The sequence below is a fragment of the Plectropomus leopardus genome, chromosome 7, assembly GCF_026936395.1.
Source record: "Plectropomus leopardus strain MGB_pleo_1.0 chromosome 7, ASM2693639v1, whole genome shotgun sequence".
Taxonomy (NCBI): domain Eukaryota; kingdom Metazoa; phylum Chordata; class Actinopteri; order Perciformes; family Serranidae; genus Plectropomus; species Plectropomus leopardus.
Genome location: NC_142182.1, coordinates 8,616,459 through 8,631,137, shown reverse-complemented (window position 1 = coordinate 8,631,137; position 14,679 = coordinate 8,616,459). Strand labels below are relative to the sequence as shown.

Here is a 14,679-nt window from a genome sequence, read left to right as displayed (position 1 = left end):
GACAAAATGCCATTCTTTCAGCCTACAGCAGTGCAACAAAAAAGAACAAAATATAAGTGTTAAAATACCCGTGTATATGTAGAAACTTCATGTTTAAAACAACTGAACTAAAACTAGATGTAAAATTTAAGTTAGGAATAATAAACGGTACAAAAGCAGCATACATTTCAGCACAGACATGTCAGTATTTAACACATTTTAAGTGCTCCGTACTACACGGGTCCATTTTATGCAATGTTTCATTGACAGTAGAGAGCACAATTTATATATAAACTGAAATAATAATCCTGACTGCCTGTGAAAAGAAGCTGTTCAGCTTTTGCGGGATTTGGCAGAGATGCTCCGGTTCCCTTTTTTCGATGGCAAGAGGGAAAACAGTTTGTGTGAGGGGCGTTGAGGGTCCTGGATGATGCTGGAGGTTCTGGTGATATATTTCCAATAAGAAGGGTTTTCGTAAAAGTGCATGTGTGTGAGCATGTGGCTGGATAAATGAGACTTGAGATACACTGCACGAGTCGTGTGAGCGTTTGTAAACATGTTTTAACCCTCTGAAACGTAGATTGACATGTTTCGTGTGCCGCGTTCAGACATCTTTCACATATTTAAACTCAAGTATTTAAACCTTTGAACCTTGAGCCAATTTTCTCAGGTTTCAAACAGTTAATATAGTTTTGCTGTTGCTGAAGTTAGACCCCACTGACTTCACTTCATGAAGAACCTTTTTTTTATTCTCCATTCACCGTGAAGGCGTGCAAACACAAGTTGCCTTTTTTTTAATATATTTTAAGAGTTAAAATTGTAAATTTGGACAGTTGTGATAACATCTGCTGAACCAAATTCCAGCTACAGGTGTGTATTCTCAGACTGACAGCAACACTTTGGAAAAAAAGACAAGGTGGTGTCAAATCTGGGTGCTGACAGCAAAAACTGCGGGCAGAGACGTCGCCTGATGTCTGACAGCACAGTGTCGGCCAGTCAAATCAACGCAGACATTTGTGGAAGATTCGTTTGTAAGATTAATGGTGAAAATCTGATGTTTACTTGATAATTGTTGCAGAATAGAGTAAGTTGTAAAAGCGCTGCTGGGTCAGACCACCGAGTTAACGGTCTGATATTAGGCAACTAAGCCTGACCTCTGACCCCTGTTTTGCTGCGTCATTCGATCGTGGAAGTCCGGTTTCAGTGGCGCATTTATGAGTTTCAGGTGTTTTCAGTGCCTTTGTCAGTCTGAATTCATCCTTGTTTCATCATTTTGTTCTTTGAATCACCGCCTCCACTTTAAAACAGCTGTCATGAGGTGATGCATCGGCTGAAATTTCGCTTCAAATTTTCCAACCTTTCAAACAAACTTGAAACCTGGTTGTGATTAGATTTCTATTGTAGTTGCCTCTGTAAAAATGGCCTTTTAGCTACGGTTCGGTGGTCATCTTTTTTTTTCTTTTTTTCTGGCAACAAATGATTCACTGGTTGGGACTTTGTTCCAAAAGGAAATGTAACTCAAAGTTTTCTGTACCAGCACTGGGAAGGAGCTTTTTACAGATACAACCCACTTTTTTTGTCAGATCATTAATTAAATTTCATCTTAATTTCTGATGCTAAGTGGTCTTTGCAGATGGTTTCTTGGGCGTGTCCGTCATGAGTTAGGTTTTATCAGACCAGTTACTCAAAACCACCAGAAGTTTTGTAAGAGATGGGGTTTTTTGAGTACTAATAAAACTATGAAAGTTCATTTCCAGATAGTAAACATCAGGGAAGTTGGTCTTAAAAAAGCTTCACTGAAATCTGAATGTACATTTAGAGTGAAACACAGCATGAGAATAATCAGACTGTTAAAGTCTCCTCTGAGGCTTTGCTGGACACAGCGTTAACACTGATGGACACTTAAACGTGAGCTTGAGAAAAACTGGGCTTTGGTGGAGTTTTTGGATTTTGATGGTGGTCGTAGTTCAAGAGCAACGATGTCTGCACCGCCGCAAGTTCCTGCAAAAAAACCTGGAAAAGGTCAGTAATGTGCGTCTTTTTTTTAACAAACATTATGAAAAGTACAACAGGGACTACTTTTGCAAAATTTCAGTAGAATTTTAGGACATTGCTAGGATTTTAGTGTGTTTCTCTAGTTTTAGGATATTTTTTGAAATTTGGGACGTTTCTAGGATTTAAGGACATTTCTCAGATTTTAGGACATTTATAGCATTTTAGGACATTTCTATAGGCCACCCTGTTAAGGGCCACATTTTGCAAGGTGAATATTGCTGCAGGAAGTTCAGCCAAAACTTACACATTAAATCTATGTAAATATTTAGGGTTACAAATTGTAAGCACTACCCTTAACTGATTATTGATGTAAATGATCTATTAATGGTTAGTTGAAAAAAAAAGAGACGAAAACTTTATTTTAAACAACAAAAAATGCATTTCCCCCAAAAGCTCACAGTAACATATTTTCTATACTTTGACAGCATTGCATCAACTGAGCAATTCAATTTTGACATGTTTGATTAAATTCATAGCAAATGATTAATCGTTCAGTGATTAAATGTTATTCTTAATTTACAGTTATTAATAATAATAATAATTAATTAATAATTATATATTTGATATTGTGATAGAAAAAATATACATGTAATTTTCTGCTGTTATCTTGTATAATTTTATTGTTTTTGTTTTTACTTTGTTTTTGCTTATTTTCTGGAACATATTGCATATACTTTAACAGCATTGCACAGCCTATCGACTGATTCTTAACAATCGAACAATCGATCAACGATTAATTGTTATCATCCCTAGTAAATATTAGAGAAAATATTAGACAAAACGTGTATTACTATCAAGGCAAAGTTCATTAAAAAAAAAACATTTTTTCACTGCAAAAGTTACACACTGATACTGAATTTGTCAGTTATCATCTTCCTGTAGTTTGTCCGAGCACCTCAAACGCAATTGGAGTAGGAATAGTATGTTTATTTTTCCCGGGGTTTAGCCTTCCAGGCAGCGGCCCAATACTTACTCATCATGACCACTTTTTAAGAGTTACTCTGGTTAAAGCCAGTGGTGGAATGTAACTAATTACATTTACTCAAGTGATGTAGGCTACTTAAATACAAATTTCAGATATTTGTACTTTACCTAAGTCTATTTTTGTCACGCCACGTTATACTTAAACTTCATTACATTTCAGAGGGAAATGCACTTTTTACTTCACCATATTAATATGACAGTTTAAGGTACCAGTTACTTCATATATGAAATAATATATAAATATATCAAATGTTTGTTTGGCAAGAGTGTGTAAAATATGTTTTGTTTTGTACATTAAACTTGGGTAAAGCGATTGGTTGATTGATCAAATGACTGACTCAAAATTAACAGACAACTATTTGTTCATTTATTTGCTTTTTTTATTCATTAATTATTTTTTTTTAGATCTTTCTGAATTGGGTACTGTGGCAAAATGAAAATTTACTTTTTTTTAATTAAAGTTTGGAGTATTTTAGCTTTGAAGATTTATTTATTGATTGATTTAGATAGATAGATAGATAGATAGATAGATATCTGAATATTTCCTCCATCACACATTAAATCTGTAGACTGTATATAAATACATATCTAATTATATAAAATAGATATATTTATATGCCGTCTATGGTTAGAGCTGATAGTAACAACCGGAAGCGCTGCTGCCTGACAGACAGAGCTCGGGGACGCAACAGTTTCTGATGACGTCAGAACAAGTTGTGTTGACAGCTAACAGTTAGCCTGATGCTAGCTGGTCTTGCGTCAACACCGAGTCCTGGTAAATCCCTCAGCCCATGGTGTTACGAGTCTGTCGGCCTTGTTTCATCCATGCAGTGTCCAGTGTCAGTGTGAGACATGCAGGACAGGTATAACGAGATCGGCTTCGTCCAGCAGATACTCGGGTTGAATTTAGTGCCGAGGAAAAATGGCACGTACCGAGGAAACGACACATCTCTCAGCGACTTCTCAGGTGAGCTAATGTTTGGTAGCCTGTTAGCTACACGAGCTGAGTATCAGCTGCTATACAGGATGATGACTAACACACAGAGTCCCGTATTTTTCTTTTAAGGAACAGTGGAAACGTTAAAACACGCGTAATACTTGTGAAAATGTTTCGCTGAAGGTTAACGTTAGTTTTTTTTTACATTGTCGAGTTAAAGCTAGCTAACTTCCTGCTTCATCTCAGCGGCTGTTGTAGCTAACGATCGTTAACAAAACTTGTAATTTACGACCCCAAACCATTTAAAAATGTGTGTTTCAGATTATCTTTGCTGTGAAATTGCATTGTTTTTAGCTATTTTAGCTATGTATGTTTTTTGTATGTATGTATTTTCTGTTCACAGTAGGAACATCAAATAGTTTTTATTGACTCTGAAGTCAAGATAGAGTAAAATTTGATCTCAGTTGCGTTGTATTTGTGTTTGTGTATCAGACTGACATCAATTTACAACAGAGATATTAAATTTAGTTTGCTCAGGGGCCACACACACCCCGTACATTTTACTCAGATTATAGGACATTTCTAGGATTTTTGGGTAATTACAGGATTTTAGGACGTTTCTTAAAATTTCAGACATTTATTGGATTGTAGGATTTTTCTATGATTTTAGGTCATAAGTAGGATTTTAGGATGTTTCTTGAATTTTAGGGCATTTCTAGGATTTCAGGACATTACTTAAACCTTTGGACATTTATTGGACTTGAGCACATTAGGGTCTTAGCTTGGACCTCCTTCTGAGACTTTTTTTTTGATAAACAAGCTCTATTTTGATGCTTTTTTTATGCACTCTGGCACTGTATGTATACTAAGTGTACAAAACAATTCCCAGTATGAATCACTTTATTTTATTATGAATTAGAAAATGATTGGGGGGCCACACAGATTTGGCCCTTGAGCTGTAAGTTGAGTATCACTGCTTTACAGGATTGTGGGTTATGTAAGATGCAGTGTCACTTTGGACATAACAGCATTAACGTAATAGCATGTAACACAATATCCTGCTTGTTCAGTGTACTGCAGCTTTGTCGAGGGCTGATCAGCCAAGTTTAAAGTATGTACTTATTCTGCCAGAGATGTGGTTATTACTGTAATTAAATTGTATTAATGATGTTCTACATTTTACTCTGAGACCGGATATATCTCAGTATTTGATTCTGTTTAATGTAGTGTTGTGATTTAAAATATCTCAACCTGTACCTCTCCCTGTTGTTAACCTTTTGAAACCTGAGCAAATTGGTTTGATTCCTTTCAAAAACATGGAAAGAAGGCAATGAACAACTTATTACTTACTTCTCGTTATTAACTTCCTGTAGGACGCAAACTGAAAAAAGCAGACTATTCAAATACACAGCAACATTGATTGGATGATTTTAGTCTAATACACCTAAACCGAATGGTATAGATGGCTCAACCAGGTTGATAAAGTTCGACACATTTTTCATTAAGATACAGTGACTTAAAAAGTGCTCTACCAAACAACTGAGCACGTCTTTAAAGGGTTAAGCATCTCAGTTTTTCAGCCTTTCATTTGCAGAACTTCACTATGGAGCAGATAACGGATGGAGAGCCAGAGAGCTCGAATCACATTAATGAATAATTGAATGATCTAATTGAATTTTCCTAGTGCTCTGTGGATCTGTGGATCTGTGCACAATGTGCTCGGTGATTGGCATGAAGTGATGTGTGGCTGCATGACTGTGTGTTTGTCCAGAGATGTGGTACGGAGTGTTTCTGTGGGCGGCGGTCTCCTCGCTGGTCTTCCACCTGCCTGCAGCCCTGCTCTCCCTTGCCACGCTGCGCCAGCACAAGATGGCCCGATTCATGCCCATCGCCATCCTCCTCATGGGCATCGTGGGGCCAGTTTGTGGGGGAGTCCTCACCAGTAAGTTTGCTACATATCTACCTGTCTGTATGGCAGATTGTTCACAGTCTGCTCACGAAGGTACTGTAGTGTGACGGAGAGGAGTTTGTTCCCTCAAAAATCATCTTTGATGAGTTTGAATCTTCACTTGCATGTCTGAATGCAATGCTCGCACAGGTTTGCACCATGCACTGTTTGTCATACAGTTTGCATTGCTACTGTGACCGCAGTTTTGTCCTCTATATGAATTGTTTTATTTTTCTTTCTTTTTATTCCCTTTTTCTGTCTCTATTGTCTGTTACCTGCCGAGGGACTACAGATGTAAATTAGCAGTCCTGCTAACTCCAGCATATTTACATTTATATTTTATACTGATGTACATTAATATGCTGTGTCCCTTTTAAATACACGTTGAACTAATTAAGTTAAATTAGAGTCAAAGGGCCTTTCTCGAACAACCCCCCTATACCTTGTCTCTACCCACTTCCACTGTTTTCATGTTCATGTGGAGCGTCCACCACATTAAGTGCTGCCCCAAACCACTTAGTGAGGAGTGTTAGTGTCTTAATAAACGCTCCAACAGCAAGCCTGCACCATGAGGTCAAACTAAACAATACATCTGCCTAATAATGTGTTTTCTTCTTTCTTTTTAAGGTGCAGCCATAGCAGGTGTGTACAAGGCAGCAGGGAAGAAGATGATCTCTTTGGAGGCTCTCGTGTTCGGTGTAGGACAGTCATTTTGCGTCGTCGTCATCTCCTTCCTCAGGGTACTTGCTACCCTTTAGCAGTGCTGAGGGCCGTCTGGTGCTGCCGGGTGAGTCTGACACCAGTCGCACCTTCTCTTGACGGGACCTGAATTTGACACGGTATGGGACAAAATCCCTGACAAATCATGGAACACATGTACTCCAGTCAGGCCCGGGACATGATGTCATTTCCTACTGATGGACCAAGACCGGAGCAGATTTGATTAAGCGGTCAAAGACGGAGCAGCGTGTTCTGCAGCATTAAGCCTTCTGACTTGCTTGCCGTGTGTATGATGTCCTTTGTAAGACAACACGATGCTGCATTCACATCACGGGACAACCACACACTACACACAGTACAAGCTGAACACTTCAGTGAAGTCTGGAGTGCAGTGAGGATGCAGTATAGAGTGCCCCAGTGATGATGTTTTTCTGTAGGCCGACGCAGAAGCTAACATTGCCCTGGTTCCCTCATCAAAAAGCCTGTGTGATTTTTCCATTGGATTTTGGGTCATTGCAGAAAATAAGCTCTGTGATAAACAAATGTTAATGATACTAAAAGGTTTTGTTAAGCAAGATAACCTTCACAAATTAATTTTCAGGAAAACTTTCAGGATTTTTTAAGCGATAATGCAATCGCCAGAAGTAAAAAGCAATTGCTAGGCAAAAATGAACTACGCTATGGTCGTGTCGCCACTGCTACGAGGCTGTAAAGCCGTTTAAGGCGCGGTTTGGCGTGATGACGTTCTGTAGTCTGGTTTAGTCACTTGTTAGCAATTGTCTTTTGCATCAAAGTTTGCAAGTGGGGTATTTACTGTAGTATTTTATGTCGTAGAACAAAACATGAAAGTCTCTTCAGCCTGTTTTTAGGCTTTTAAACCAAAACCCAATTAAAATCCATTGACCTTTAGAGGAAGGAACTGGAGGTGCTAAAATGCTAACAGATTTCCAGGTTTTAGGAGTCATTACTGGGGTTCTCTATTTTAAAATTATCATTTTGTTTGCAGTTATTCCTTTTTGATGTGAAGGCAGCAGGATGCTGTTCTCCCCTGTTGCCGCGGTTACAGGTTAGCAGCAGGAAGACACTAACCTTTCTCAGGGGCTGTGTGTATGTGTGTGTATGTGTGTGTGTGTCTTTCGCCATCAGTCTGATAACAGTTTGACTCCATGCAGTGACTGCAGAGAGGCAGAATAACAGGCTGATGCACTGTTGAGACAGGAAGATGGTGGTTATATGCAAGATTCTGGCTTTTTCCCCCTCGAGGCCTTAATTTCTATTTTCTAACTTCCAAAGTGGTGTTTATCTTCAGGGCTGTCTTTCTTTAACACTGTCTCTTGCTGCTCTTTTTGTTCCTCCTTGTATTTTTGGTTCAGATTAATCCAAGTCTGACTGCCTTTGTGTTCTTGTTAATTCCACACGCACCTACACACCCCCTCAAGCTTCCCGAGATTATTTATTTTAGACAAGCAAAGAGGTTTTTATAGATGACATTTTTATGGGACGTGACGTTTTTTAAAATTCTGCTCTGCAAATGCAGCCTAGAGAATGTCTTCAGTTTCTTGTTTGTTTTGTTTGTTTGTTTGTTCAGGGTCAGTAGATGAGAGGTTTAAACACTGGGATGCTCAGATAACTAAACTAACCCAAAAGTGCAAAGAGCTTTTGGTTTTTTTCTTTTCTCCCCTTAAATGGTCGTATGTAGGCTTGGGCGGTATGTAATATTTCACACCTTTCTGAAATATCACAGAGGTATACGGTATATGACAATAAAAGTGTGCAGCGCTACTTACTTTCAGCTTTTCAGACTAATAAATACACAATAGAAACCCACAAAATGTTAAGAAAATTAATATTCTCACACCTGTTTTTCTTATCAAACAGAGAAATACAACTGTACACCTTTTGAACTCAACTTTCTCTCGGTCGCAGAAGACCGATGACCTTAAATGTCTCGTTAACTCATCATAAAACATACCTTTTTCAGATTCAACAGAAAAAAAATAAAACTCAGCCGAACCATCTTGGTTACTGTAGTTAGTTAGTCCACTGTTCCAACAATCACCAGCTCTGGTTTGGTAAAAATAAATCCTTAATTCACCAAGTTAGATGTAAAAAAAAATGCCGTCATTTGGTCTCTCTCTGCCATTTTTGGCCGCCAGCTATTTACAGTCCTGTAACTTCTCCCTCCGCCACTAGGTGTTGTCGTGTCTTTCAGCTCAGCTGCCTGTTCCACCAGTAGAGACTGGGGACTGAGCTCTGGAGGTGCGTGCTGTGCACTATAGACAATGAGTTTAATAGAAAGAGGAGCACCAGTATTTATGACAATATTGAAAAACATACCTTCAGGATTTCTAAATCACCTGGTATATACCATAATACCGCCCAAATTGAATCGTATATTTTACAAGTGTCATTTTGTGACAGTGAACTGATTTGTAAATATTCCAGATTATCTCCGGGTCTTTGTAGCTTTTCAATCTTTGTGACCAAATATGTTTTGCTTGTTTATTTTCTTGCACCAGATGTGCAGACGATTGTTCAACAGACGTGTATCGTCATATTCCCACAGTCTTCGCTGACTGCTTTTAGTTGCCTTTGGTAGATGACAGGTGCAACTTGCATATACGGACATTAGGTGAACTCTACAACTAACACTTTAATTTGTAAAAGAAAAAGATGGAGCATGAAATTGATGCTGTTTTGTAATAGAAAATGCTTGGTAATGGTTTCAAACTAGCTGCTGACTCCACAACCAGAAATCACATATTTATTGTTGGCCAGCTCTGACAGGAGTCACTTTGCACACTGATTTTACATTTTATTTATTTTTGATTTGATATTTAATGTTTGTATTTTTGTCTTGATGAAAAGCTGCTTCTGTCAACATTGTATTTGTTTATTTCCACATGGCATCAGCAACTAGGGATGCACGATATTGGACTTTTTGCCGACATCTGATATGCCGATATAAAACAACTAATTTGGCCGATAACCAATATCGATGTATTTACTTTGTTTCCGACCTAATTTTAGTGATTATCAAGTCTCCTCTGTAGTGGAATTAACATCATATTATGCATACTCTTATTGTGATGGCCCACCAGCAGATGGAGACATAAAATACAATGCTTCATTGTGCAAAATAAGAAATTGGGGTTGATGTTTAGTACATGTTAATTTTGTCCGTTTGTGATATCGGCAGAAATCAGCATTTTGGCCAATTCCAATGTTTCATTTTTAAAGCCAATATCTGCTGATACAGATGTCATGCCGATATTATTGTGCATCCCTATCAATAACACATTGTTTGGTTCCATTGAATTTGATGGAAATATCTTCTCTTGACTTTAAACAGGGCTGGATTAATCCTTTAGAGAGACCCAGGGCAGAAAATGAGTCATGTCCCCTCTAGGTATCCCCAAATAAATTTTTCACTTTTTAATAAGAACTCTGTAAGCATAATATCAAGTAAAATATTAGAGTCCCTCTACAAGACAGTGCTTTCAAATTAAAATCAGATTGTGCTTTAATGTTGCATATTGCCAAACAAATATGCAAGTAATCAAATAAAAACATTCCCACGCAGTAAATGAGGAGCTTTCGAGGGTCTGGGCTGCTTCAGAAGCTGGTCTGAGCTATAAATGGGACAAAGAACAAGACACATAACAAAAATCTGGTACCAGATGCATAAAAATGCATAAAACTGATTCCCTCTGTGTGTGTGTGTGTGTGTGTGTGTGTGTGTGTGTGTGTGTGTGTGTGTGTGTGTGTGTGTGTGTGTGTGCACGCGCGCGCGTGTGCGTGCGTGCGTGCACAGAGACAGAAATATGCAGGTGCATTGTTTCCGTGTGATGTTAGGGCTGGACGATATAACAGCTCTATTCAGAATACTGAAGTCTGTGTGAGGAGTGCACTCTCATCACACATCCTTCTTTTAGAAATACTGGTGTGTGTGTGTGTGTGTGTGTGTGTGTGTGTGTGTGTGTGTGTGTGTGAGGATAATGGTGTCAGCATGGTTTTTGTGTGTATGTGTCTATACACACGTGGCCCCAGATAAAATCTGAGTTGCAGAGTTGTTTTTTTTTTTGCACATTCCAGCTGTAAACAATGGGCCTCATGCAGGAACATTCTCTTAAATTTCTCTTATATTTTATCTTAAGAGAAAATATAAGAGAACTCCAGATGCACCAAACGTTCTTAAATCTGCTCTGACCCAGGTGTGCTAAATGCTGAATCCCACCTGATCAAAAGTCACCTTTAAGCTCAGATAACACCCTGTTAACACTAAATAAGGTGAAGTTTTGTGCTCTTTGCAAAGACTCTGGCACATGGTCAAGACTGGAGAGATGGCACCAAAAAGGTTGTTGAATTTTTAAAAGAAGAAAAAAATACTGAAATTGACATAGGCCTACTGTTAATCTTAACTAAGTAAATGTAATAAATCCAAATAATTAAAAGGAAAAATAGCATGTCCTCATACATACAGTATACTGTATATGAGAGCTGGAACCATGAAATGTCTCTTGCATGAAAAATGATTTTCACGATGATAAAAAACAGTTGCCAGTTAATGAGGTTCAATATTTTCCTCTGAAGTGTTGTGGAGTAGAAGTGGAAAGTGGCATGAGATTAAAATACTCAAGCAACGTAAAAGTTCCTCAGATTTGTACTTAAGTACAATACTTGAGTAAATGTACTTAGTTACATTCCAATGCTGGTCAGCAGAGGGACGTGCAGTAACTGAAATTACAGTAATCAAAATCAATGCATCAAGTATTTTAAAATTTCTTTAGCCCCGAAATTTAATAATTCATGATCTAAATTTGATTATATGAAATTCATGAATGTTTTAAATGTTCCTCCAAACTTATTTTTTGCTTTTGCTGGGCAACAATTTTTAACTTGTGAAAAAAATATATTTTTCTCTTGTCTTGGTCAGAGTGCTCTAGACTGCTCGTAAAAATTTCTTTAATCTCAGAGTGGAGAAAAAAGTAACAAAACATCAGTGAATCCCCAAAATCAATGGGTACCAACTAAATAAGAACAAAATGTGGATATGAGCAAAAAGAAGAGGGAATTTGTACATTGTTTTTTCCATGAGACCCATTGTTTTGTTTTTTGTATCCATTTCACTGCTTATTCAATAATAATCCCAGTGATCCAGGATTTGGAGCCCATGTAATCATACAGAAGTAAAGAGAGAGCAAACAGAAGGTTTCCTCATAATCCCCTCAAAGAATTTCTTTAACCCTTCAAACCAAAGATGGCTTGAATTATAAGTTTAGTCTCAAAGTTTGTGAAAACGTGCAACAAATCAAAAATGTTTGACACAAGAATACAGGAGTCCAGCAGCCAGGGGACCAACAACGGGGCCGGAAAACTGATACAGGGTTCGTACAAGGTGTTGAAGTACTTTACAATTCAACACATTTAAGTCCTGGAATACCTTGAAAATCAGACATTTTTTAACTTGGTCCTTGAAAAAGTACTTGAATATATAATTGAGAAGATACAAATTGATAAATTCCTTTTATGAAAGGTATAAAATAATTGTTTTACAGCTGTGGTTGAAATATTTGCTAATGCTGTATTAGCGCCCATCGGTTGGTTTCGCTTTCCTGTAAATCACAGCGGAGCAGCGTTGGCCGTGAGCACAAGTTTAGGTTTGTAATTTGGCAGTAAAGAAGCAGAAGTAAACTGATTTTAGGCCCTCTCAGCATGTGCTTGTTCCATTTATGAATTTGCACAATTTTCTTACAACAGGTGGTTAAACAAAAATGAGTGCTTGAAAAAGTACTTGAGAGTCCTTGAATTTGATTCACCCCTGTCTGTACGAACCCTGCTGATAGTTTCCCGAAGTCGTCAGAGACCAGCAGGACAGGATGTTTTTGCTTTTGACTTCTTGTAGATACATTTTAATGTTGGGTCTTTTGAAACTTCATGACGAGATCCCTTTTCACATCAAACCATTAATTTTTTCATGTGTGTAATTACAGTGAATATTTGTGTTAGGCTTGGGCGGTATACAATATTTCATACCTTGTAGGGCTGTCAGCGTTAACGCGGTAATCACGATGTGGTTAAAGTCAGAACATAACACATTCATTTTTATTGTTATTATCAATTATATTAATTTATTATTATTATTCATTTTTATTTGTGTTTTTTTTATCATGTTAATCGACGTTTGACATTATCTTTAAGAGTCTGTACCAGTTTAAAGCTAGAGTGATGATAATGATATCATAGAAAACTACATGTGACGATAGCTTCTCAGGAAGAGGGGTGGAATAAAGCGGCAAGGTCATTTTGCCTCAAGATATCTGAATAAAAATGTTTTTTTATAGGTACCCATGAGTCTCTCCTTTACAGACATGCCCACTTTATGTTAGTCCCATGCAGTTTGCAATCTGGTAAGAATTTCTTCTTAATGTGGACTTTATAACTTTTAAAATGCAAAATAAAGGAATTGAAAACATGATTAAAAAATGCAGTTTATTGCAATTAACTATTGTATTTCTGCAATTAATTGCGATTTTAAAAATGATTTGTTTGACAGCCCTTATACCTTCCTGAAATATCAGTGGGGTATGCGGTATATGACGGTGAAAGTGTGCAGTTTTGAGAAATATACCTTCAGGATTTCTAAATTCCCTGGTATACTGTTAAACCGTGATACTGCCCAAGCCTGATTTCTGTTTGATTTTCTTTTCACCTGTGAAGCGCTCAGAGTGTGGTATTGCTCAGTCATTAGAGAGAAAATAAATTAAAGTTTGCTTTTCCTACAGAGAGTCTGTGATGCAGTGGAAAATCAAAGCACCTCAGTGAAATGTGTGGCTGATGCAGGAACTAATGAGCAATGTTTAAAGATCCTGGGCCTTGCTTTGACGCTGTACATTTTGGAGAATGTTTATTTTTGTATGGTTGTGTATTTAGCTCTTAGAGCATGTGTGTGCTCTTTGGTTCTGTTACAGCAGCACACATGAAACCTTGGCACTGATGACTTTGTCTTGGTATTTTCTTCAGCCAGTTCTTATCTTAAAAAGGGCCACATTCTCAAAATTGAGTGCACGGGATCCTAGATGCTACGAATTCTCTGCAATTTGCAATTCCTACTACGGTGAGAGCATGTTAGAGGTTTTAAGTAAAGCCTCAGTGCTGTCTGAAACTCACTTTCAAATTTGCAAAACCTTTACTCTATTTGTGAAAATGCAAAGAAAAGGGAGATTTGACGGCATTTTTCACACGACCAGGTTTCAGACCTGATTCAATGTGCTCTAAATGTGGAAAACGATGTAACATTGTCCTGTTTTGCATTTTCACAATCAGAATACGGTTTCACAAATCTGAAGTCGTGTTTCAAATAATCTTTAGTCTCTCTGGGATAATCTAGTTCAGATTTTACCTGTCTAAGTAGTTCTTGATCTGGACATGGTTCAATACGGTCTACATGTGAAAATTTCAGTCAAAGAATATTTCATTAGACTGACTTAGTTTTATCTGTGGGAAACAATAAACCATCTCAACTGCTATTTCAAAACTGAGACACTGCAGAGATCACAGTTGGACCATCTCACAAGTTTGATTCTACATTAACTAAATTTATATTTTTTATTGTTGTCATCCACTACATTTTTACATTGCTGCTTTGTTTTTTATGTTTTTTTCTGGCAGCAATATCCTTCCATACACATTAGTACAGATAAAAAGATTTGAAAATGTCAACAAGCACCCTGAATCTTACAAATACAATTTCTTGCAGGATGTTCTGATGCAGATTCTCTGTGACTGGCAGCCACACAAAGTAAATGTGAGAATAAAATGAACAAAATGTCGTGGTAATGCTGAGTGTCTGCTGTAATAGAACCACGTATTTCCTCATGATTTGGTCCACATTCCTGGACTGATTTTGTTCCATTTTTACCAGATTGAAAAGGTTTTAAAAGTTGATTTTATTAGAGTAAATTAAGTGCCAATGGTTAATATTTTCTTGGAATAAAGATGTTTCAAATATAAGTGCTGTTTCCTCATGTCCTTTATCCCCCTCTAGTGGTTATGA

At 37.5% G+C, this 14,679-nt stretch overlaps 1 protein-coding gene across 1 annotated transcript; it reads left to right on the top strand.

Annotated features, from left to right (window-relative positions):
• Window positions 1-3,750: 3,750 nt before the first annotated feature.
• tmem170a (transmembrane protein 170A) lies at window positions 3,751-14,636 on the top strand. The gene is made up of 3 exons (XM_088079792.1): window positions 3,751-3,985; window positions 5,727-5,897; window positions 6,531-14,636. Exons 1-3 carry the CDS (start codon window positions 3,871-3,873, stop codon window positions 6,659-6,661), a joined length of 417 nt encoding a protein of 138 aa, XP_087935918.1. The 5' UTR covers window positions 3,751-3,870; the 3' UTR covers window positions 6,662-14,636.
• Window positions 14,637-14,679: the final 43 nt, after the last annotated feature.